The following is a 27,007-nucleotide window of genomic DNA, read 5'->3' as shown; positions in this document are numbered from 1 at the left end:
CTGGTTAAAATCTGCTGGGTTTGGGGCAACGTGCCTTGGTCGGGTGGTGAAGCCAAAGCGCAGAGAAATCCAGAAGCTGCAGGGGGGCCGAGGCAGCGTTCAGAGCTCAGCGGCAGCAAAAGGCTGCCTCAGCTCAGCCATGGCCCTGCCGGCTGCTCAAAACTTTGAGTTTTGCTGACTTTAGGTCAGGTCTTGCTGCAGGAGCCTCTGTCTAGAGCAAGCATGGGTGTGAGTGGCCAATGCGCTTGTAATATATGTCTAAATACCTGCAGGGATAAGGGTAGGAAACCATCTGGATGTCAGCGTAGAAACACCGCTGGTATTTTAACACGTACGTTCCACTGAATCCCTGTCCCGCTGTCCCTGTAAACACCATTGTGCTCTTCTTCTGTCACATTTGCAGCAGCAGCAGCAGGGAGATTTCCCTTGAAATGGGATTGCTGACCCAGCGGCCGCCCGGACAATGTGACAGGCGCTGCCGGGCAGGACAAAGCCCCCCTTCCAGAAAGCCGTCGCACAAAGCCGAAACCCCCCGCGCGAGCCCCAGCCTGCTGGGCTCGGCACATCCCTCCCGCCAGTGCGGGGCGAAGGCGGCCGGGCTGAGGGCTGGAGAAGCAGCATGCCCTTGCCGAGGCGACGGTCGTCCTTCTTGGGGCAGCAGCCCTCCTCCTCGGCGGCCGAGGGCTCGGGACCGCCCGGCCGCCGGGTGAGCACCGGGGGCGGAGGGAGCCTCTCGAGACCCCCCGGCGTCTACGTGGGCACCGTCCCCACCGGCGGCTTGAGCAGCTTGGGCACCCGAGTGTCCCGCAGAGCCCTGGGCATCAGCAGCGTCTTCCTCCAGGGTCTGCGCAGCTCCTCTGCCGCCGTGCCCTTGGCCCCGGGGCTGGAGAAGGCCAGGGGTCTCTCCTACGAGAGCCTGAACATCTGCTTGGTGGAGTACATCGAGAAGGTGCGAGCTCTCGAGCAGGTCAACCAGGAGCTGGAAGAGCACATCAGAGTCTACCTGGACAAGAAAGCGGCCAGCGTGGGCAGCTGGGGAGCGCTGCGGGAGAACTGGGAGGCCATTTACCATCAGGTGAGCGCCGGAGCGCTGTCGGCAGCCGGGGGGGGGACGCACGGAGGGAGCTTCACGAGTCATTAGCAACCCTGAGCGGCAAGGGTTGATGCTGATGATGAATGCTGCCTGATTTCAAGGCGCGGTGCCCTAGACAGAGGGGTTTAAATCTATCTTCATGATAATTAGCATTATCATTTCACAGTGTGTTGTGGAAAATGCCTATTAAGCAGGAGAATTGCCTCAGGCATCCTGCGCATGGGGCCGATTGAATATGCACCCCAAGGCACGATAGTCTGGGCTGATTAAAATGGGTGATTTTTTTAGTATTTTTTTTAATTATTATTTTTTTTCTTAGCTGTGGTTATTACTCTGAGCATCAAAATTATTAAAAGAAAACTGCTAGGGCTGAATTAGTTTATCCCGCAATATGATATCATTACAAGCACGTTGTTGGGTTTTTTTAAAATTAGCAATTCAGACTTTTACTTTATTCCCTCCTTTGCTTAATCACATTTTCAAAAGCTCTATTTATTTAAAAATAATAATTACATGGCTACAAAAGAGTGACTCCTTCCCTTCTCTTTGTCGCCGCCCCGCCATCTCTTCCTCCCACCTTCTCCGTACGGCACAGGCTGCGGGTTCTCCGGGAAAGTGTTTAGGGGAGGTGGGGGCTGTGCAAAATGGTATTTGTATTTCCCTCATGGACAAGAAATAGTTCCTCTTGCTGACCAGTAAGACTTTGCAGGCTGATGTCCTGCTTGCAGGGAACGTGGGGCTCTGTCCCTTGGGCTGCACCTCGCAAGTCCCAGCTTCTCGGCTCCCAGCCAGCAGGAGCGGATGGGACCCCGAAGCGCTGGTGCCCGGCATCCTGAACGTCTCTTCCTGGCAGGGCTGGTGCAGGCGCAGAAAATTCCATCGGCAGGTCTCCAGAAAGCCTGAAAGGCGACTTTAAGTTCCTCAAGAGAATTCTGTGTTTTACCTTGGGCTGGCCAGAGTTTTACCCCTGTCATAGGGAAGAGGGTGCGTTTTCGCAGTGCTCTGTATTTTTAGGGCAGGTCTTCACCCAGGACGCTACAAACGCGATCTGAACCCTGAGTGTGGCAGCATAAGCTCCTGTAGAAAGATCGTGTCAGCAGAGATGCCCAGTTACTCACCGACTTTTAAAGTTGTTATCTTTTGGTATTGGTAAATTACATTGCTGCCGCTAATCCTATCAAGCTTCCAAAGGGACTGGCTGCTGAAGGCAATGGGTGCTCTGAATCTGGGGTGCTTACAGAAAGTGGTACCCTCGAACCCATCATCTTGCTGAGGCAGATGGGGACTTTGATGTGAGATGGGGGGGTTTAATGCTTTGCAGCCACCTCCCGTGTTTTCCAAACGAGTGTCCCATTTGGCACCTGTAGGCCTCACCTGTAAAACCTACCCAGGGCTTATGGTTAAGACGAAAAAAGTAGGACCGTAAGTACTTAGGAAGGTTTGTTTGATTTTTCTTTATATGAAACTCCAACATTGTAGTGTGGATGAACCTGCTTGTGTAATATTTTTTCATCCAAATTGCTTTCCTTTTAGGCTTTCTTTATATTGTCATCCTGCTGCCTTGCCTCTGCCTCCCTTTCTTATGAGTAAATAAGAGCAGCTCGTAATGAAATCTAGCTTGAATATTGGGCTCTTCCTTCATAAAATCAGAAAAATAAAGCTATGTAGTAATAGCATTTGCAAGTATGATCGAAAATAAGATAAAAATATTAGCATCATCTGCATCTATTTAACCATTAAAACACATTAGAGAGTACATCAAGTTTTCCAAATTACTTCAATTAAATCAATAAAAGAGGTGTCACTTAGTGGGTTTTGACTTTCTGAGCTGTTACGTACAATTCTAATAGGTTTCTTTGCTTTTTTGTATTAAGCATCTAACCAAAAATGAAAGCAGGACCTCATCCAGCCCAAACAGCAATTAACTCATTCCTGATTCCTGCAGCTAATTGGCAAAAGTATGCCAGCATCAACACGGAAACTGTCACATTTATTAAAACAACATCAAAATCAGTTGCCACAGAAACGGCTGCAATCACACAAAGTCTGTATCCTCCTGCCATGACACGTCTCCCAGTAGGAAAAGCAAAAGGTGTTCAGGAGCGAGGTATAACAGAAATGAGAGATACCTGGCAGATACATTTCTAGATGTAATTTTTATAAATATATTTACATTTTTCTGTAGATGTCCACATCTGCCTTAACATGACATACCCTTTTTTCATCCTCCTACAAGACCTGAGGATTCATTTTAATCCCCAGCCAGCCCCGTGCTTTCAGCCAGGAGGGATTCCCAGCAGCCATAAACCCCTCGGTGCCATTCGCACGAAGCAGCTGCGGAAGTCTTGGGGCAGAAAACCGCTTGAGCCGCCACCTTTTTTAACCTTGATGCCTATGATAGGAATAGATTTTGAACAAGAAGAAGGAAATAAAAACACGCAATTGGTGGTGGTGGGGGGTGTGTCTCAACAGGAGCCCCTTCCTCTGGCCCTGCTAGTGAGAAGACAAGGATACGGCCACGTAGGATGCTCCTGGTCCCAAAATGAGAAATGTGATGGGCCCATCTCCACAGTGGGGTAGGAGAGACCTCAGTGGACCTGAGGTCCCGTTTCTCTCCTGCCCTTCCTGGGATGTGCTCCAGCATCCCAGATTTCGGGTAGTTGTCCTCCCAGCAATGACAACTGGGTGCCAGCATCTCTCCCAAACACAGAGCTAGGGGGAAAAACGTGGCAACAAGTGACTCGGAGGGTACGAGTGGAGGGTCCCTCAGGGGAAGGAACACTCGTGTTTCATGGCAGTTGTCAGAGCTATCGCTGCTGTACCGCAGCAGGGGGTCACTGACAGGAGCTGAATGATGGGAAGCCACTATCCAGCTCACAGCATTAATTATGCACCCGGGCAGCTGGTTTTTAGCAGAGCAGGTGGACACACACTAATTGGGACAGGCGCAAAATGGGAGGATTTTTGCAGAAAACGAGGGAAATGAGAAATCCTTGCCGAGAGGAATTCATGTGACAGAAATACAAGTTCATCTCATTTTACCTGGGGCATACTCCTTTTCTCCAAGCTTTATCCTGGTCTTCTTGCAGAAAGTTCTGTCTCTAATCAAAGGTGTCTCTTCCGCAGAATAGGAGGCTGTAATGGTAATTCCTTCCCAGGGAGCAGGGCAGCACCTGGGAAAAGTGGACACTTGAAATAATCTCAGTGAGTTTACGGAGAGGAGAGGGTAGCTCAGCCTCCGTGACCGTTCCGTTACGGCTGCGTGGGAGACATGGAGATCTGTTTTTTCTGGGAGATGGCACGTAGCGCAGTTCAGATCACGGGAGTAAACACAGAAGCAGAAGAAGGAATAAACATCCTGGACCAATTTTATCACTGCTGTGATTCCTGTGCATGGTTGGGAGCATTTGAAAGATCATCGGAGTTTTCTTTAGAGATACTTTTATTTGCACCTGGCCTTACTGTGAGCATTTACTCAGTGTCAATATTAAGCCTGGAGAATATACAAGACTGACAGCCCCAGGAATCGCCACATTTGGACTTGCACCCCGTAATGTATTTGGTGCGGGGCCAGGAGAGCCGCTGAGTATTATCCGTAACACACTCTAACGCAACACGGTGCATGATTAATGTCTGTAAATGGGCGAAACAGCATTCCGCAAATAATCCAAGGGCACAACAAACTCCCACAAAATGGCACAGAGCTTGGTCGACCACCATACAGAGGATGGCAATAAATTAAGTTTTATGTCCTCTCAGCCACCTCCAACAGCGTAACCTTGCAGCTTCACATGCAGCTGTGAGGTGGGGGGATGAGGTTTTCTCCTTGTATTTGGGCAACATGACAGTTTTTACAGATCAATTCTTTAGGAGGTATCTCATGCTTTGAGAACCAGGCATTCTTTGATGCAGTCCTGTTTACTTATAAAATATTTGACGGATAAATGAAGTTGTGTTTTCTTGGATGCAGCAGGAATCAGCAAAAGACCCATCGATCTTCCCAGCCTCTCTCCAAGTATTAGCATTCCCAAGGGGACGCACCAAATGCCGCTCTTGCTGCCTTCAGGTTTTCCTCCTTCAGGCTCTGAGAAGGGGTTCAACACAGAAAGCGTGACTGAAAGCATTACTGGTTTCCTGCTTGGTGGCATCCGAGCAGCAGGCACGGGGTTGCACACTTGTATCCTGATTTAGCTCTCAATTACAATGTGTTGGAGGCAATGGGCTGATACCAACCATTTCTTTCTGTATGTGGAAGGAAAGACTAGACCAGCATCTTCCGAGCTTTCTCCACGGAGGCATCATTTGCTTTAACTGAAGTGAACTTAAAAGCCAGATAATTTTCCATTACATGAATAATTAAACCATGAGATTCATTATCACAGGCCACACCTGAGGCCACGAATTTTCCAGCATTCAGAAAGGGATTAGGCATTTGAAAGAATAGCAAACCTATATGAAGCTATCAGTAAAGCACAGCTAAGAATTTGAAAGGTGTAGGAAATCTTGCAATTCCAAACTTGGTCAGATCTCTGTTAAAAGTCGAAAGTTGCCAGCCACCGGGGATAAGTTCTCCCCGTCAGTGTCTGTATCACATCACACTTTATCAAGGCTGGAGTCTGCAGACTCCCTTGAGGCAGTTGGTTTTTCTTGTTGCCAGTCATAACCCAGTAAATGGGCCAGTACGTTGATGCATATTTTCATAAGATTTTTTTTTGCTAAGAATTAAAATTGCATTTTCGTGTCCGTAAAGTCACAGTGAAATCAAACAACAATGTTGCTGGTTTCTAGTTAAGATGTTTTATACCACAAATACCCAGTGTTAATTCGAAAACTGAAAAAAACCCATGTTCAAGAGGTGTACGTGCAGCACAGATGCGAGTGTTGAAAGACAATAGGTGGCTTAAAGGAGCTATTATTAGTAATAATATTTGCATTTTGACAGCACCTCCCATCTTGGTTGTTCAAGTGCCACATGAGCATCAGTGAATTAAGCCTCCAAGAAGCCCCGTGAGGCAGGACAGTGCTGCCTTCTGCTTTACAAGCGGAGGAGGCAATGTCCAAGTACTTGCAGTGTTGCGAGCCCGCTCATTTCCAGTGGACACAAAGAACGGTGTTTCCTAAACTGCTGCATCATGCGTTTTAGCACGTGTGTCAGCAAAGTGGCTACGAATCCATCCCACTAATGCTGCGTGTTTGCATCCAGCTGTTGATTATCAGGAGAATTAAATCAAACAAAAGGGCCACTAGATGGAAGTCTTACGTCTCTTCTTCCCAAGCCTCGAAAAGGCCTTTCACGGCTCATGCAAATCAGGGAGAATTTTTCAGGAAATCTGGTTTCTACGTAGAAGTTACCGTGTAATTATTTATCCTTCGGGTTTGCTGTCAGATTTAAAGCGTACACACCTCATCTCCAGGAGGGCTGAAAGGCTCACGCCTGCTGGCTCCCACTACAGTGCTCATCCCTGAAGCCTTCCAAACATTAGAGGGGTTTTTTTTACGCCATTTTTACTTACACGGCACAGTTCAGTTTTGTGTGCAGTTTTGGAAAGCCCGCCACTTTCTCACCAAACATTTGGCATTAGCTGACAGTCTATGAAGAGGGGAGTCAGGTATTAAGCGACTGCTCAGGAGTATGATATCAGCACCCTGGTAGAGACATCCACTTGTGGGGCAGGTAAGAAGTCACCTCAAATGCTTCAACAAAGCCACAAGATTACGACTGAAAAGCACTTTTAAAAAACAGTTTTCCTCTGCATAGAGGCAGAAATCCAGGCAACGGAAAATCACCAGCTGCTCCCTGCTTCTCCTTTCGATGCAGCCCAAAAGCCATTTTACACAGAATTCAGCCTCTAAACTTAGCCATTAACATAACTCTGAGTGGCACTGTGCAGCTCACAGGATTTAATGTTACTTTTGCCCATAGGATGTTCCCAATTCCCTCAAAGACATTCATTTTCATCAGACTTTAGGTCAGATATTGTAACCATAGAGGCTCACTGCCGGAGGCAAATGGGCTTGTTTTGACAGGGCAGGGCAACTCAAGGGGCAGCGTTTCTGCTCCCTGATTTGAGTCAGGAAAAAAATAAAAGCTTCTCTGACAATCCATACATTTACGAGTTGGCAGGAAGACGAAAAAATTTCTGTAGGAAAAAAGAAAAGGAAAGAAAAAGAAAAAAACCCAGCCAAAAATTCAGAGCTTGGATCAAAGAACTGCCTCTACCTCCACGTTGCTGCAATGCAGGAACTAAATGTCTTTTTTCCATCTTTCAGGAGAAACTCGGGTCTCCTGGTGCAAGGGGACCTCAGGACAGCAGAGCAGCATGGCCCCAAAATCCCGATTCTGCCTGGCCACTCTGAAATGCCGCAGAAGGGATGACCCAAGGGCTGGGGAGTTTGGCCAGTGCTGGTAAAGCGGGGTTGCAAAAAAAAAAACAGAGAGAAGGACAAAAGGTGTTGAACGATGAAGATGAGCCATTTCTGTGTGTAAGGCAGCACATAAAGGTCTTCTGTACTTGCGTGCTGCATGGTGGGGCTGGCTGGTGTGCCATCAGATACCATCTCTTTGACCACACCTGTGGCTTTTGTAACATTTCTTACTCCTGCCCATTCGCGGTGCTCTGTAATTTTCTCATGCCTAAACTCGGGCTTTTTTTTGCCAGTGGCAGCATTCACAGGAGCTCTCTCCTCTGTCTCGATGCGATTTGCATGAAACATGTTGGAACTGCGTGTCCCTGAGATGGCCTAGCCCTCTATCATATTGGTTGGAACTGGCCAAGAAATCACACAGTTTTTAAAGAAAAATTGGCCGCTCGTGCAATGGCATGAGCTCTGTTTCCTTTGGAAGCCAAGCTAAGTTCGAGCTGGCAGGAATGGAGCTCCAGCCTCAGGCTTCCGGCCACAGCCACCTTCTCTTTTTGTTCCTAACAGTAGGTGAGAAGTAAGCAAACCACTTTTACCTCTTGGGCCTTCTCAGATTTAATAGATGTAGAGTGCTTTTAACTTTATGATCCATTATGAACTTCTCAATGTGGAGAACAGGTTATTCCTCCAGAACTCTCCTTATCAGATGCCTTCACATATTCCATATTTGTTTGTCCAAGGATTTGTAAGACATTTGGAGCAAAAAGCCAGTTTTTGTGAGGGTAAATGTTAATTATCACATAGAAATGCTTCAGCCTTGCATGTCCACCTCCACTCCATCACCAAGCAGCAGGTCAAGGAGTAGATAGGACCATATGAAGGCACCGATCCCACTTGCGGTACTTGAAATAAATTGTCTGGACACAGCTGTTATGTCTCCACATTGCACGGCCTGTGTCACCTTAGGGGAGTGGAATGCTTTGGGGGATTTGCGATCTTATTTAGTTGCAGACTTAATTATCTAAAGAAAGATTTCTGCTTCAAGAGTTCTGCTGGAACGCTTAAAAAGCTGCTTTTACTCATGTGGTGGTTGGTTTCAACTGCAAATCTCCATGGGTATCTCCTGAAAAAAGACCAAAGAGACGTTCAGTTTAGTTCCTCCAGTGCGACGACATGGACCATGTGATGGCTGAAGCCACCACATAGTTATTTGCAGAGATGATCACTCTAAGCCTGGTATGGATTTCAGCATGTCTTCGGTCACCTCCATAGCTTAATGCACGTGTGACTCCAGGGCAGGCAATGGTCTTTTTTACCTTTTTATCATTTTATGTAACCTTCTTGAATCACAACAGGCTTCTATGTCACTTTCAGCAAGACTTCTTTCAGGCTTGCTTACCCTTCAAGTGCCTCCTGGGTATTAAAGTTACACCCCAGAGCCACAGCAATGATACCACAGACTTATTTGCACAATCTTTCCAAAGCATTTCACATTTGGTGTAATGATCTTTGAAGACTGCCGGCTTCTCAGGTCTCATATCTATCACAAGAGCTTACAGGACCTCATCAGAGAAGAAAAACGACGCTCTGGGAGCTGAGGACGGCTCGCAGGGGGCACGAGCAACAAGTATTCCTTGGCTCACTGAAGAGGATGACCCTGAAGAGGACTGCTGATACGGAAAGTAGAATAGGAACTGCATATGTGTTACACTTTAACTGTATCTAGAAAATATAAGTGGGACTTAAATGATGAATGTACCTTGCACACAGTAATGAATTTTGCCCCTTGCGTCCAGCTGACAATCAGAAGAAACGTGTTTCCACAAGATGAACGCTTAGGAGCAGTGAACAGTTCGATGACAAATTACAGCCTATTTGCAGAGAATTTGTGAATTTCTATGTACAAAATTAATCGATTAAGTTATCTGGAATTAGTGGCTTGAGCAGCCCTAGGCTAAAGGATTGTTTTCAAAAATCAAAGCTATACACCTGCTTAAGACACACGCACAGTGCCCGTAGCTGATGTGCTGAAGCTCTTCATTGCTTGACCTCTGTTGCCTCTTTTTTTCTAGGTGGGCGAAGCAGTCCTTGAAAATGCTCGTCTTATGCTGCACACCGAGAACATTCAAGCCTGTGCTGAAGATTTTAAAGACAGGTAGTCTTCTGGTGGCACCTAGCTGGCCACTTTCTTTGAAACTTTGCCTTGGCAAACGCTTACTCTACAGGGGAGTAATGCTTAGTGAGTAGAATGGCCTTGCTCCTTTAAGTTGAATATTCAACTATCTGACTTGAGATAGTTTTGGTAACAGCAAAATAATTATGATGCTAACATTATTTTGGCTAATTTGAAGATTTATAGTAACAAAAATGTGCACTAGCAAAATTACTTAAGCTATTCTTTGATATACAGACATTGATCTCTTACTGAGAGGTCAGTATTCATTCAAATCTGGGTTCACATTTTATAAAGGCAAACGTTTATGTGATTGCTAGTTTTAATTTGCAGTGCCACGCAAGTGGTTTTGGAAGTAAAAATCATTCTACTGCAGCAGCTGAAAAGCAAAAACTGTACCACTACAAACATCAGTGTGGAAACATTAGATAAGAAAACAAAAGTGGGCTGCACTGATTTTCCTTGTCTTTAGTGAGAGAAATGAACAGTAAAAGGAGATCTTAAGTACTGGCAAAGTACTTTTTTAACATCTTTCTGATTGCAAAGCCTAATATTCATGTACATGAGTGCATGAAGCTCTTTAAATTTTACTCAGAAGGCCTGATTATCCTTCTAGCTTTTATTGGCAATGGACTTGCTCGTTTACAAATAGCTTTTTGCAAGATCTGACACACAAACTGTATTTCAAACTAATTAATTTTTATTTCCTATGATTTTTATCATCTCTTAAACTTCTGTCTCTCCCTGGTATTATTTTATTTAACCATATGAAAACATGTGTTAATCATGTTCTTAGGGTTGCCTTTTATTTCAGAAATACAACCCTAAGCTACTAATTTTGTGGCTTTACATCCAGCAAGCTACACTCGTATTTTAAGTAGTTTTAAAAATGTCAGCTGACTTGGACAAGCAGTCTACATAATAAAACCAATGTCAAATCAATCCACTGCATAGTGAAAGCTCCTGATTCTCACTGGGATCAGCTGCCTCTTCCCCAGGCTGTTGAACTCCCAGCAACGAAGGTGGCTCTCAAGGGTCAGAGTGCAGGACTTGTTTATGAAGTTGGCTCCTGTCTAACCTGCCACCCCCCTGTCTAACCTCCCTGGCCACCAGTTTCCCAGGTTGGCTGGGTTTGACACAAAAGCCTCCCAGCCAAGAAGATTCGCCACGCAACCCAGACACGTTTGCAGTGGGAAGTCTAAAATGAAAAGGTATAAACAGGAGCAACGCAGGAAGCAGCGCTGCAGACTAGCAACTGCCTGCCACAATTTTCCCTACCATTGCAGCCATGGTTTAGAAAAAAGATGTTTTCTTTAACAGTAATTCTAGTTGACAAACCAACCGCTCAAATTTCCTATTTATTTTGGCACTACTAGGATCTGGTCTTAAGGATGGGTTGTGACCCTGGAAGATAGATCAGACTTCCATCAGCATGTTTATTAGTAAAAGTGTGTGTTTTCTTTAACCATAGCTCTGAAAAGTTTTTATGTAGACGAATGAGCAATTATTCTCATTTTACAGCCAAGAAAATAAGAGAAAAAGCCACCCATACTCATACCGTGTATAAATACCATATAAATACCAGGTCTAACAAGAGAACACGTGCCTCTCCGTACTTATTCAGGAATCCTATCAGGCTGATAACCACCATAGTGCAGACTGCTAACTTGGCCTGTTTTATTACACTCTGAGTTAATGACAGGGTACTTCAGGCAGTTAAATTCAAGTATGGCAAGACAAGGTGAGAGCAAAGTATATCTTCTGTGTTTCTGTGCCTCTGACTGGGACACATGAGCTAATTAGCACAATGGTGTCATCTAAAAAAATGCAGGTGCTTCTTGCTGAGCTGTGCTGTATTAAGGTTGGGGTTTTTTTTCTCTGCAGGTATGAAAATGAGCAGCCATTCAGAAAGGCAGTGGAAGATGAAATTAATTCCCTATATAAAGTGATTGATGATGCTAATTTAACTAAAATGGATCTGGAGAGTCAGATAGAGAGCATGAAAGAAGAACTAACTTTGCTGTCAAAGAATCACGAAGAAGTAAGTCCAGACTTGGGACACTGCAAAGCCAATGTGTACCTGTTCCATCTGGTTGGTATCATACATCTAGCACAAAGCAAGCACTAAAAAGCTCTGCCTGCCGTGTCGGGGTCGGGGGGTTGTCCTGAAAACTACTCCTGTTTCTTTCTTCTCTGTTAACTTAAAGCAGTAACCTCTGAGGCATAACCGAATTACTTACATTGAAGTTTTAACTCTTTCTCATCTGATAAATATGACACGGAAGAGATATCATCACTCAATTTCTTGCTAGACACCACGTGATGGTCATGGGGTTGCAGAGTGACATATGTGGGCATCTCAACAGTGAGGTCTGATTCTCAGCCAGGGATGTAAAGAGAAAATGTACGTGCAGGGAACAAGCTCTGGTCCTGCTGCACTAACACTGGGCATTAACCGGGCTCTTCTGAAAAACTCCCACTTGGCTCCTGCTCGGTTCCCAAAACCGAGTCTCTCCTGAGCAACACGCCACTGGAGAAAGTCACAGGGACAGGCAGCTGGAAGGGAAGCCCATTATTACTCAATTTTGCAATACTTCCCACTTACTCATTACATTCACCAGTACTATTTGCATGAAGGTGGTTCATCCCCCTCAGCAGGGGTTTCGGCATCAGACCCAAGTCAGCATCTTTGCTGATGGCAGCTCAAATATAGAGCTGCGCCTAATCCCACACAATGGACAGCAAGCAATCGTGCCGATGCCTCAAAAGTAAAAGAGAGTTTGAATTGAGACGGCTCATGGAAGCAAGGCACTATCCTGTCTCCCATTTCTTACAGGTTATCTCTTCAACCATAAGATTTCTGCAGCCTTGGCAGTCATATGGAGACTTGAGTTGCCGAGATGAAGTTGCTTCATCCCCTCCCTGCTTTCATGAGTCTAACCCCAAGGCTGGCAGAAAATAATCAGTGGCTACAGCACCACTGCAAAGCATGAGAAAGGTGGAAGTTGTTTTAGATAGGAGGGAAAACAGAAAATTGATAGAAATACACAAGATCCCCTTTAAACCACCCTTGCAGGGTGAAAGGATGCTCCTTTCTTTACCCACTGGGAGTATCTGAGCATTCGCAGAACCACCCCAGCGCAGACACGGTTTTCCAACAGCAGTGGCACCGGGGGAAGCTGCTCAAGAGAAGTCAAAGAATAAAGGCTGGAAGTAACTATTGCACTTACTCCAGCTGAGCTCTGGCACACTGCAGTCCCAAGGACTTTCCCCGAACTAATTCAAACCTTTCTTTCCTCCAGTGCCCCCACTAGGAAATCCACGTCAAGTCCTTTTGAAGCTTTCGTGCACTTGAAGTGGCCACATTTTGAGGCTTTTGTTCTTGCAGGTTCATAATTCACATATACTTGCCCATCCTTTTTTTCCAGTACTGTCACTGTCAGGGGCCACTGCCTACAAATACAATTCCCAGATGTTTTTACACCACTTTTTTTTTTCCTTATGTCAATAGCACATATAAACAGATTGATGTAAAAGGACTGTGGTGCCAGACAGTTCAGATACACATGCAAATCTCATTTATTCTTGTGTTCCTGAACACAGTGTACAACTGATATTCTACCTTTAAGCATGCAGTTCGAGACACACTAATTCTCTCCTGCTTATGTGTTTTTGGAGCACTTATATGCAAAGAACAGAATGCTGTCACAGAGAAGGACAGTGCTCTTCATCTAATGTGCACATGCATAAAAGCACGCATGTGGCTCGCCCAATCTGCAAGGCTGTAGAGGTCCTGCTGTTTTGCACAACTTGTTGTATCTCCCAGCAGATATATATCTATGTTATTGCATAGTGCAATATGGTCATGGTCCTGAATGCGCAGTCTGTGTGTACATCAAGCTCTGACCGCTGGAGAAACTTGGCATGGTGAGAAGGCTGCTTCACGCAGTGCCCTGGTGCAGGGCTTCAGTCTCCTTCCGCCAAGGAGAACTCCAGCAAGACTCCCCAAGCAGAAGCAAGACAAATCCACATCTGGAAAAGAAACCCTCCAGTGCACTAAATCATTCATGCAGAGACACCTTTCAGGACCACATTTAATTACTCTCTCTGTTTGTGGAACCAACAGGGCTCTTCCTCGAGCCCCTCCGAAGCTACCCTTCAATTGTCCAGTTCACCTTCTCTTATGTCTGTTGGTTTTATTCAAGGATGTGAAGGTGTTATACAAGCAACTTGCTGGATCTCAGCTGGAAGAACTTGATGTTCCCCTGGGAAGTGGCCTGGATGACATACTGGAAAAAATCAGAATCCACTGGGAGAGAGACATTGAAAAGAATCGTGCCGAGACAGGTACCCTGCTCCGTACCAAGGTAAGTGCTGCAATATTAAGGGATTTGAAGCAAACGCAAAATCTAATACTCTGCAGTAACTTTGAGGGCTGAGTGTTTGGTTTTTTTTCTTGAAACAAAAAAGATCATAAAAATCTAAAGGCTTTTGGTCCAACTACATTGGAAAATACACTCATAAATATCAGAGACTTTCTTGGGATGCAGAGAGTTAAGTAGCAGTGGATGTGACCCTGCTGGTATCACAGGTATCTGTGGGAGACTTCTAAGGGCTCTGAAACGTTGTCTGAGAGAAACAAACTTAATCAGTCGATACCTTCTGTGTCAGATAAGCCACAGTCGCTACCCTTCCTACTAGGGCCATTCCTCCACTGAACAGGGGTCTATAAATCAAAAGGGCAAAACACATCGCTCTACACTAATTATACAGCTAGTCTTTGTGTGGCTGTATAATTACAAGACTCCTTATGGGTTTCTCCTTGAAATTGTTTCCTTTGGCAGTGGTGCGAAAATTGAGTATTAATTTAGAAATTAAAAGCGATGATAATAGCCATTCGCCTTAAAAGTTCTCTCTTTTCCTGATGCTGAGTCTGAAATAGCCTTTTAATGCAGCTTTTCTCTGACATGAAGGATCACTCATTTTCCAAAGTGGCTGGCTGAAATAACTATTTTTGCAGAGCTGAAGCATTAAGTTCAGTGCACGAGCCTGTATTTTAGAAGCCATCTCATTCTGAGTTGGCTATTACAACAGATCATGGCACACCAAATCATAACTACAGCTGTGCTACAAGAAACATTTAACAAAAACACAGCCCTCCCCGCCCCGTTCCACAGCACAGAGCTGCTATGAGAGAATTAGAGAGTAGCGAAACCAAACTGGAAGAAGAAAAGCGAGAAATATGTTTGCAAGGATATATGCAGGCTCTGAGTAGGTGGTTATTTTCAAAATAAAGAAGCAAAATCCTGTGACAACAGTGATACCAAAGGTGCTAGGGAACGTACAAGACGCCAACCAGAGGAGTTTATCCCAGAGATCCCATCAAGTTCATGAGCAGGCCAGGCTATTACTAAGCAAAGTTTTCTTAAGTTTAGTCTGCGGGGCGCTGATTTTCAGCTTGTACAGCCCAAAGGAAGTCGGTGACACAATAAAAAACTACATAAGTCCAGACAGTGCCTCCATACAAAGCATATGCAGCCCTGCAAAGCCAGAGCATTCTCGGTAGCCTCTTAAGCTTTGCCCAGAAAATCTGTTCCTAGCCCACTGCCAGGTTTCAGAAAAATGAGAATTACTCTGATGGCACCAAATTCTTCATTGGCCCAACTCTCCTGTCGTGCTTCTTTGGCCTCCTCCTCCTGTGCAAACACCCCCTCACAACTTCTTTCTTCCCATTTCTTTCATACCTTCAATATCTGGTCTTTCAACTGCACAGAGATATCATCTGGGGAGCAAACTGCCAGCTCATACTAGACTGGTCATTGAATCCTGATATCGTGTCTTTGACTGTGTCCAACACCAGATGCTGCAGAGAAATGCCAAAAAGCAAACATAACCTAACCTATCTGCTTAGCCACTTTAGTCTAAGCTCATACTTGTTTAAGTTGTTCCTGTTTTGGTTTGATTTTTTAGTGGGAGGAAAAATCAGAATATCACAGATTTCCGGAAAGATCAGTTTCAGTTCAGAGCAGGTTCAGGTATGACATCCTAGGGTTTTGGGTCCCAAAATTTACCTCTAAGTAAACCCAGATGATGCAGTTTTCCATCTTACACAGCTTTGTTTCTCATACAGATCTATTCAGATTATTATTATTGATACAGATAACAAGAGTTCTGCTAATTATGTCTAACCCTTTTTTCAGCTAAGCTTGTGGACTTATGTCACCTTATGTGGCTAAGTTACACCACTTGGTTATCCACAATGTGAAAAGATTTGTCCTTGCTCTTTTGCGACATCAGAGAAGAGAGAGCAGTTCCCTCCTCTCCTTTCCTCTTCATTACTGTTTTCTTCAATCTCTCCTTGTGATTTTTCCTTGGTCCTTAATGCCTTAACTTCCTTCCTCTGCACACACTCTTTGGCATAGCTGTGACCAGTTGAGACCAAGGTATTTCAAATGGCATCCTAGCACTGACTTAGATGTCAGGGCAGTATTTTTGTTATTTTCTGACCAATTCCCTTGCCTCATTTGCTTTGTCTCCTGACTAGACTTGCAATCTTGGCTAGATTTTTCATGAGTATTCAGGCACCAAAACATACCAATTTATATTCATACCTAACAGGGTTTCACATGGGACTTCTTTAGATGAGTAAGTAACCTCAAAACTCCAGTCCATCGGTTTGAGCTCTGCACTTTCATGTCCATAATGCTCAAAACCTTTCCCTGAATTGACACAAGTGATTTAAACCCTTGTAAGACATGCAAGCTGCTTAATATTTCCCCCCTAAACATGCTTTACTTAATGTTGTGCCGCTGTTCACTCATGTAGTTTGAGTCCACACATCCGCCCCTGCTCATTGCTAATCTGTAGTGTTTTCTGCCATCCATAAATCTTTCTAGTTCATGATTCACCTCCAAGGCAGTAAACCTTACGGCTTCAAGCTGTTAAACTTTTATCATAATGGAACTAGACCTCAATCCTCCCCTCCATGTCCCGTCTCTTGACCAGCTGGTGGTCCATGCCAATGCTCTGCCCTGAGCACACAATTACACAGCTTCCTCTGTCATCCCCTATGCTGGCTCTCGTAAAAGGTTTTGAAAAATCTTGTGAATTATGTCAATTGTTTCTCCCTTCTTTGCTACTTTACTAAAACATTCACAGATCTCTTAAGAGCTTATCAAAATCACCTTCCTTCTGGAGCTATCAATCATGTTGATCAGACCCCGGATGTTGGTGTTTTATCCCTAATCATCCTTTAATTATCTTGATTCCATGAAACACAGACTAATGAGAGATTCTCCGCTCTCGCACAATGCCTGGCTCAGAACTGTACAGATGTGCTTGAAATCCACATATTCCTAGGAAACTCAAGCATGAAAAAGATTTAGGAGGATGATTTAATCCTCTCCTCCCATTAATCCAGTTGTTTTGTGTGCACCATGATTTGGTATAGCCTCTCCCTTGTGGAGCATCTCAGGAATAGGAAGAGCAGAGGCCCCAGAAAACACAAATTGCCTAGTGAAGAGGGCACAAAGACCACATCTGCACTTCTCTACAGAAGGAGCACTAAAGCTGAAGCCAAGTGTCATGCCCAGCAGGACCCTCCACACAGACTCTTGGGGTGACTCAGCTGGTAATCTTGTAAGGAGTTTGGGGAAACCGTGTGTGTACCAAAAGCTTTAGAGCTCATTGCTTGCGGTGTCATCCTTAGTATTTAGGGCCTGATGGGGCCACCTCCATCTACTCCATCTACGTGTTCTATCATTCATATCACTAATGTCAGGTAGCCGTGACAGCTTAAGGTAACTCCTGGAGGGGTTTCAACATCACCTGTGGTGAGGGCAAGTTGGATCTATACGTAGCATTTGGGCCACCAGCAGGGTAACTGTGGATGAGAGATGCCAGGCTTCAGATAATGGGTGTAGGCTATAAATATAGATGCAAAGGTAACTGTTGTGTGAAAAGGGGCAAAGCGGTTTTGGCAGAAGATAAACCCCCTTGCGTTCTAGCACTCCTCACTGAGGTGTGAGGCCAGGTGCGGCTAGGTTTAAATTCTGAGTGATGCCCAATTCAGCACTATCAGCCCAATCGCGTTTAATATGTATTACACTATTACGATTTGGATACACTAACAGTGGACTGCACCTTCAGTCTAGTCGTGCTCCTGAACTAGCACGGCCACTCTTGAGTCTTCGGTCACGTTCAATGGGAAACCGAAACGACTAGCTCTTAAACAGTGCAGTTTATTTAAACAACAGCTATATAGGTTCTTAGGATTGCGGGTGATAAATACAGTCTGCAAAGCACATGCAAATAAAGATATTGTTAAGTATACAAAACGCGCGACAAAGTTATAAACAGTACAGCCTGGCTATAAATGTAGGATAGAGGTTCTCTAGAGAAATTTCTAAGTTCCCTGAGGAAACACTCGGTATAATCGAAGTCTTACCCAAAGGCGTCCCTGTGGGGGGGAAGAAAGGCTCAGCCCGTCCACTGGTCCCGGAAGTCAGTGATGGAGTTCTCCTTGACTTGTTCACGATGGTGTCTTCCCCCATGCCCCCCCTCTCTTGGGCTATTTTTATAGTATTTTTTATCTTCAAAGTGGAGTTTGAGTGACTTTAGTCATTAATACTTTCATTATGATTGGTGTACTCAAGGAAGAGTGGTCACACCTTGAGGGCGGGTAGCCTCGGGGATGGAGGTGTGTTTTGGTACATTGTAATGAGCAAAGTTCGCACAAAGGACAGCATTTCATCAACATTTGACGAAATGTTGGCTCGGGTAGTGAGTAGGCCGCTTATCTGTTTTGTAGTAAGCAAGTAGGCAGCTTATCTGTTCCGTAATACCATCTCGTTCCCATATCTGCTATTCGTCACAAGGGAAGGCCACGGAACAATCGCGTTCCATTCCATCCCTCGTGTAGTTTCGCAAACAACCTTGTACAGGGAATCACAGATGTTGCATTCTTCGTGTGCCAGCTGCGGCTGTATTCTACCTCAGAAGCTTCTTGATTTTATGACTTCCCTTAATGTGTGAACAACGCTGTACTTTTGTATTCTTGGCCAATTTAGTAATTATGCCACAGTAACCTCCCTACCCAATGTATCTGTTTAACAACAGGCATTTATAGTCCTCGTATCATAATGTGCAGACTACACTCTCAACAACTTAGGAGACACAAATTACTCCAGGGTGGCACATCCTTGATGACTAGGCTGGGTTCACCAAGACTAGTGAGGAGGGATTATGTCTCTCTGAAGCACAAGCCTCTATAAAGTATATCTGAAAAATACAAGCTCTGTGCAATTTGCTGGAAAGGACAGTTCTGGTGTTTGGAATGAAATTCAGCCCTCTGCATCACACGTTCATAAATCCTAAATTCTGTTTGAGACTTAACTGGTACTTAAATGACACATCTGTTTTTGCTGACCTTTTGCACTTGAGATTATTTCATTCACAATGACCAACGCAGGGGGTTCACATGGTGGTAACAAAAAAATTATAAAAATTATTTCTGGTGCATGGTCCCAGATTTTTTTAAAATTTGATCTTACTTTTAAAATAAAAGAATGCATAATCAGAAAAGCAGGACAAGGTCAAGATGAATTTTCAGAGTGGAATGGAAGTATTTTGCATAGTCTAACTTTAGCGTTGACCAGAAGAAATGTAGGTTTTGACTGAGGAATTGTATTTGCTGGAGAGCCCAGAGCTCTGGATTGAAAACCTTGATCTCATCCCTCATTAAGAAGTATAGAAATTTTATTTTTACTAAGGTACCTTTTCCTTCGCCTGTTTTCAAGGAGCCTGAACTAACACATATAAACACATATAAAAACGCAAGCAACAAGAGCATGAAATTGCATAAGAATATCTTAATTCAATTAACAGAAGTTATTTTCCTGACCTCTGTGATATGACTTGGTCTCTGACTCGTAGAATCCTATGTGAAAAATCAAGGTGTGAACACTTCTGAAATCCAATAGACAAGTGAAAACCTTTTAAAAAAATACTATAGTATAGCTATAAAAAGAAGAATTACAGCAATGTTTTCTTTTTATAGGTCATTTTAAACTTACTAGTATGAATGCTGAAGAGCTTTTGTTGACATAGATAAAATATATACGCTTACATGTATAAGCCATTTTACAGTAAATGCATAGAAAATATGATCATTTTGACCCTAAGAAGTATCCAGAGTTGTTCAACTGAGGGATTTAATACACACGATTCAAAGTTAAAGTCAGAATTGCGACAAACTGTGAAAGTATTAACTGTCAGTTTGATATGTAAGGAAACTAAACCATAATTTGAGTAGGCTGGGATGACAGTCGCCATCTTTTACCAGCAACAGGCTGAAACGATTGCTGCCGTGCGGACCCAGGAGGAAGAGCTGGTGGAGGGCCTCAGAACAGAGTTCCACGAAACTGCCTGCAAAATACAGAGCTTGCAAGCAGAAACCGAATCCTTGAGAACCTTGGTAAGTCATGTTGGGTTTTCAATGGGTATATTTTGTGCGAATTCAACATGCCTTCTGAGGAAAATATTCCCATCTTGGGATGCAGACTTAAGGATAAATCCCGTTGTCCAGTATACTGTTTCCAGAGATGCCCGACATTTCTGGGGTCTTCTTGATTGATGGTGGTGCACTAAGCGTACCACATTTGACAACTGGGCCCCAAACGTCAATCTTCAGTGTCTTCATACTCAATAATAATTGCACTGAGATTGCTTGGTACTTGACAATGTGAAGAATATCTGTGCCTTGTAACCAAAATAGTTCAACCTTTGTAATGATAATACACATTTTTCAAAGTGTCTAAAGAAAGGAATTCTCAAAATAGTATATCTCCACTTAAGTATATTCAATAGCGATATCAGCCAAACCTGAACAAAAAAGACTATGAAGCATACGAAAACTGACTGTTTTGTCTGCTGTCCTGCCCTTACAGAAGAGGGGTCTGGAGAACTCTTTATATGATGCCAAGCACTGGCATGACATTGAACTGCAGAACCTAGGCTCTGTCATTTCCAAGCTGGAGGCAGAAATGGGAGAAATCAAAGTAGAAACCGAGCAGCAGCAGCGGGATCGTGAAAACCTGCTGACCAGCAAACAACAGCTGGAGAAAGACATTGCTGCATATCACTGCCTTCTGGATGGAGAACAAAGCAGGTACTCCTCATTAAAAGCAAGCGTGCCACGAGGATGGAGAACACACGCTCCCTGGGAAGGGGTTGTGAGGCTGGAGGAAGCAGGAGGACGAGGGTGGTTCTTGTGTTTCATAAGGTCGGGTGGTAGGTGGTGAGGTTTGGAGAAGCTGCCAAGGGGAAGAACATCCCAAATGCAGTCACGCAGAGACTCCTAATGTATTGGAGACAGGCGGTTTCCAGCACTACTGTGGTAGGACAGGGTTTAGGAATACACTAGTAAATCTATCAGCCTCACTTCCCTGAAGACTTGACATGTGAGATTAGAAAGCTACTACAGCATCTGGGGGCTACATCAGCAGCTGCAAAGCTGTTGTTGTTTCTTGGGTACGTTATGCCTTCCTTCCTCCTCCCACTATACAGTCCAAATATTAAAGCTGTGATCCTGGGGAAGCTCCCTTCCTAAGCACACAAGTTCCCCTGAAGCCCAAGGACAGAATCTGGCACTGACTGTGCCTTTTGTAAAGAAATATAATTCAGACTCTTAATATTCATCCTCTGGGAATAACCTGTAAACTCCTTTACAGTGGTTGGGCTCCTTGGTTGGGCTTTTTTAAGATCACCATTAGCTGTGAGACTTCTGAGAATTTGATCCACGGATTTTTATTTGCTCTTCTGCTCAGGTCAGAGTGAAATTTCTTTACTCATTTTGAAATTAGAAAAACGCACGGTATATCAAATTTTTTTCCTGCTGCACAATCAGATCCTGCTGAAGCTGATGAGAGATCACCAGCTGAACTAAAAATAGTACTCGGTTTAGGAATTTTCCCATTTGTAGTAGTGACCAATTTAATTTATTTTTTTTTTTACTTTCAGCTGATTATGAAATTCTCAGCCTACAGAAGACCGTTGCCATTAAAGCAAAAGAAGATGTCACTGCCAATTATGTTCATGGAAGCTAAAAACACATCAAAGCAGCCTGCTTTATTCAGTTTGATTCAACAACCGAAGTAGGTTGTAGCTTGAACAACTTTATTAGACCCTCCTCATGTAATTGCTTTGCTTATCGATTTCAATTTACTCATGTTGTTAAAATTATAATAAAGAATATCAGGTTTTTTGTTTGACTTTTTTTTCCTTCCAGTATTTTTCATGATAGCTGAAGGGGGTTGAATTAAGAACACAGGCCCCCTGCTTTCCAGCAAGTAAACTCTTTTTCTTACAGTACAAATACATCAAGACTGAACTTACCCCTTCACTGTCCACACAGCATCCATGTGGAAATGGCAAGTGCTCTGTTGTGTCACAAGACCATCAGCTCACTAGTGTGAAATCTAATTCAAATAATGCTGAAGCAGTTAAAGTGTGCCATTAACTCAATGTGATTAATTTTTGCAATATCTAAACCAGCATAAGCACTAATGCAAGCATCCCAGCAGTACTTAATAAACATATTTTAACTTAGAGTAAACTTCCAGAAAAGTTGAATGTGCAGGAGGAACAGGACTTCTGTCTGCAGTACAGGTCACGTCCTTTTACTGTATAACCAGGGTGACAGTTTGTGCAAATGTGATACTTTTTGATATATTGATATATTTTGATGTTTGGTTTTTATATGCTTGGCTCTTTCTTTATATCAACATCCTTTAAGGCAGGATGGCCAATCTTCTTTTGAACAGGCACCCACACAGCCTCAACGTGTGGGTGACCCTAGGTAGTTTCTCTTATTTGGATGGTATCCTGATGATGAAAAAGATTTGCCATCTTTCACTTCTGATTTTCTTTTATACTTTAAATATTGATATCCTCATTGTATTGCATTTGCAGTATGGTCATATAAAGTGCCACGATGGATCCTGCATTGTCAGAGAAACATAATGAACCTTGGCCCCTAACACACAAGATCTTTGGTATATGGCTGGCTTTCTTTCACATGTCCCTGCACAGGAATGAAGCTAACCATACATGTGTTTCTTGGATCAGGACTTTACAATATAGACAGTTACACAGGGTGACAATATAGTTCATTAAGTAGACTCAAGGACTACTGAGAAATAGCATATATTGGAGAACATAATGGCGTGCAGCATACACGAGACGCAGTCTGAACACCTTCTGATCTTTAGTTCAAACATTAGCTAACAAAGCTACTTAGTTTTTAATGACTGATAAAATCAAGCACACTCCAAATCCACTATACTTGATCCACCAATGCATAACAGGAAATAGTTTCATGCAAAATCACCGAGGTATTCCAGTATGGGGAAGTGGCTGGAAAAGGAGGAAGCATTTAAGCATAATGAATTTCCAGCAGCTTTTCTATCTATCCCTAGCAAAGACCAAAAGCCACCGAAAAGATTATTTTTGTGAATAGATCATCAGAAATCAAATGTAGCATATCTTTTAAAACAAAGTGCTTTCATATTAAGTGCTAACGGTCTTGTGAAAAAATCTCTCTCTACTTTTACGCAGATTGTTGCTAGCTACTGAGCTAGCTACACAGCACCTCCAGCACGCCTTGCCAGCCTTAATGCTATCTATGCATTGTCTTCACCATGTGAGATGGGAAATTGAGAACATGGGAGATTAAAGGTTTTCACAACTATTTGTCAATGCTAAGGTTCATAAACTGATTTATCTTTATATTTATCCTCTAGTCTAGCAGCTGCTATATTAAATACACATGAACGTGTTTCTAACTGGTTTTCCTAAGAAAACGAAAACCAGAAAACAGTTTATTATTTCCTACTGCAATATCTATCACACCTACATTCCCTTGCAGGGATTTGCAGCATTTGCTGTTACGAAGACTCAGAATACAGTCAGAGGGTACAGATAATACAATCTAACAGCCAGCAGCTGCACAAAAGGACATTTCTACTCCCCCTCACCTGCTATGTGTTCTCATCACCCTGACTCCTGTTAGCACCAACACCTGTCTGATGTCTCGGGAGACAAGTTCGAGAAGCACAATTAGCAGAAAATTAGCCTTGCAAAAAACAGGGAAACTTTCCTGCCACTCAGCTCCCTGAATCAGGCCACTGCAGGGTCAGACATATACCAGCAGCAGCACAGGGATGAGAAAGGGGGAGAGAGACTAGTCAGGACTGTAAACCACAGCCGCCCCCCTTGACGATAACTAGTCACCAGGTCGGACTAGCTGTACTGTCAAACCATATGTGTACTTTATCCTCCTCCTCTGCCAGGCACAGCTTCTCCTGCGCCACAGCTTGAACACACGCTGCTGCATCCTCAGGGGAGGCAGAGGGTGCCAGCCCTATGCTAGCCCATGCTTCATTTCAGATTTCACAGAGTAGAAGCATACCACACCAGCTAGGAACTAGTACTCTAGCCTATCATCCTACTGTTTAAATTTCAGCATAAGCATTATTATACTGATTCTATGGTTAAATAATTATTTTTAAGACGACTTCGAGCTGGCATTGTGTAAAATATAATACTTCAACAAAACATCCCGCACTGCTGCCACTACTGCCTGCTTTCAGATGGCAATTACTGGTGGAGAAACGGACATGGTAACACTTCTCCCTGCTGGCTGTAGAGGTCTGAAATTACAGCAAACTCTTAGCACCCCATCACTTAGCTGATACGAAGGTTACGCTCCTAAAGAGAACCGGGGCCCATGCTGTGGGCAAGGACTCTACCAGAACCCTTCTGCAGCTAAGGGCACCTTCTCCAACTTCCTTAAGCAGGTGTCTCCCTAACAGTTATCAAATGAAGTGTTCTTCTGCTTGTGCTCTGCAAATGTCAAGGCAGTTTGCAGTGCTATCACCTTCATGTTACAGAACGGAGATAATTAGGTATGAAGAAATAAGGATAAGACAAAACACTGGGTAACTGGAAATGGAAGTCTGCTCCTACCTCTTGCATCACCCACAACTCACTTTGGCTTTCCTTTTTTCCATTTCCCCACATGCACAGTGGCTGCTGCATCACTTCCCCTACGTGCAGTAGTGCTTCATTCCCCAATCTTTATAAATCACACCAAGAAGACCAGGGAACAGCATCATGGCAAGACTCACCATGGCTACAGGATGGAGACGAGGGGTGGACAGGCACCACTGTATGCCATGACAGGCCTGCTGCAGCCCGTGCTACTAACATGGGGGAAGAAAGAGACGAAGTCCTCAGCGTCCTCTGGGTAAATCTGTACCTGAGCAGAGGCACTCAGAGCACTGTGTCTTGCCAAAGGTTGGTCACACAGGTCAGTGATACACAGTGCAGTAGAAAGGTGTCAGCTGAGCTCGTGCTGCCGTCACGGCAATGTCGCATTCCGGATATATTCCTTGCATTACAAACATTGCTTCTGCCAGCCCATGCCTGAGAGCCATTCTTCAGACAAATGTCCTCTGCGTAAGTATTGAGGGTCACTGAATTTGAGAGAGGAAAAGAAAAAGAAAAAAACAGAAACACTGACCTTTTTTTTTCAGCGTTTAACATTTTACACAGCAACAATCTGAACCATAAAACCTAATGCAATGCATTCGCAGAGAAATACAAATGCTGTGCATCAGCACGTTTTCACAATTTCACATAAAAATAAAACGAGAGGTGGGAGGCAAATCCAAGCATAACTGCATAACTAATACTTCCTTTAAAGTGACAACTGAGACATGTCTTTAAATCTGGATCTAAGCCTTCAGAGGCCTAAAACACTGCTACTATTTTCCATGGTTTCCACTGAGTCTGTTCCAGATTTAACAGCTGAAATGTTTCTTGGTACTCTGCTTCTGACAGGTATTAAGTTTCCAATCCAGAGTTGGACATTACAGCCTTGCAGCACTGTGTTTGCAAGGGACAAGTGACGCAGATGCTAAAAGCAGCAAAAAGGCATCAGGTTTGCATTCTTCAGCCTGATACTATCCATAATAATGCGATGAAAATATTTTACCAGCTGCTGAAATTCAAAAAAAGGTGTAGCTTAGAATCAGACACAGCACTGTACTTAGTGGCCATTATTAGCTTATCTACCACAAAAGCTGAGGGATACAAACTGTCTGCTTAGTTGCATGTTATTATCAGTGCTGAGCCTGCAAGTCACGGCACGGTGCAGTGCGGAGGTATGTCAGCTTTCTGGGCAGTAATGGAGCACAAATGCAAGGAAAGGCAGCGCTTCGACAAAAGGAACATCAAACACTTCCATACCAAGCTGTCCTGTGCCTCATCTTCCATGCAACCTCCTATCAATCGAAGGAAGTAGGAGGGGAGCCCAGTTGCACCAAGGAGGCACAGAAAATGAGACTTAGCTACCGAATTCGTTCTTTACTTCAGTAATTATTCCTGTCACAAAATGGAAAGTGTCGTTGAGCACACAGCATTCCCGGTGTTACCAAATGAACCATTATGCTTGCAATTTTTAGTTCTTGGGGCCTGTTCTGTGCGGGATCAAAATCCTGTAAGTGCACAGAATGTCAACGGTGGTAGAGCAACGCAGGGAGAATGCAGCATGACAGACATAAAAGAAGGTTGTAAAAAATCTCCCGAACACAGAACACCTGACTGCAGTGATTTGGTTACAGCTACAAAACGCTTCACACAGACAGACAGTATTTGACCTCTTTCTGCAATATGACAATGGTACCTCCCCTGTTTTTTTCAAACAAGGTGAAGATTATGGATGGAAAACACTAAGTAACAGTATTTTCACGGACACAAATTAGAGACTGCCACTCTCCAAAGCTCAGAAAAAACTTTTCATTTATGTTAATATATACACACATATATAATGATTTCAAGAGAAAATATCACGAAGCATAAAATGATACTAAATAGACCAAGAATACAAACATGCTTATTTTTATATAATTATCGTACCTATGCTTATTCGATGGATAGTCCTCATTTGGGCTTGCACTTTAGCAGCAGGAACATCTTTTGATGGCTGACCAACAAAGTCAGTCATCACAATCAACGCTTCATGCAATTGTTTACGACACGTGACAGTCCTGAGGCTATTTTTCAAAATTGCCTGCCTCAAGACTTTTGACAATGCGTTTTGAAGACACGGTGAACTTTTTAAAACACCCGTGGTTTTTTCCAGAGCTAAAGGTCACTACAGTACCCAAAGGTAGCGGCGATAATCTGCAGACACCCACTGTGAACCTTGCTTTCCCAGCAGATATTCCCTCGGCTTCACTACGAGTCAGGAAAAGCAGCTAGGAAGTTCCGGCCAACACACGTGGACATCCTAGACAGAGCTGTGTTTCAAGTCTTAACTG

The 27,007-nt window shown here is 43.8% G+C and overlaps 1 protein-coding gene across 1 annotated transcript; it reads left to right on the top strand.

Moving 5' to 3' along the window:
* The first annotated feature begins 619 nt into the window (after positions 1-619).
* On the top strand, positions 620-21,727 carry BFSP2 (beaded filament structural protein 2). The gene is made up of 8 exons (XM_054192914.1): positions 620-1,075; positions 8,985-9,155; positions 9,526-9,608; positions 11,511-11,667; positions 13,832-13,993; positions 19,969-20,100; positions 20,573-20,793; positions 21,645-21,727. The coding sequence occupies exons 1-8, from the start codon at positions 620-622 to the stop codon at positions 21,646-21,648; spliced, it is 1,386 nt and encodes a 461-aa protein (XP_054048889.1). The 3' UTR covers positions 21,649-21,727.
* Positions 21,728-27,007: the final 5,280 nt, after the last annotated feature.

This window comes from Rissa tridactyla, chromosome 2 (assembly GCF_028500815.1).
Source record: "Rissa tridactyla isolate bRisTri1 chromosome 2, bRisTri1.patW.cur.20221130, whole genome shotgun sequence".
Taxonomy (NCBI): domain Eukaryota; kingdom Metazoa; phylum Chordata; class Aves; order Charadriiformes; family Laridae; genus Rissa; species Rissa tridactyla.
Note: the sequence above shows the minus strand (reverse complement) of the source record. Positions and strands in the feature narration are given on the sequence as shown.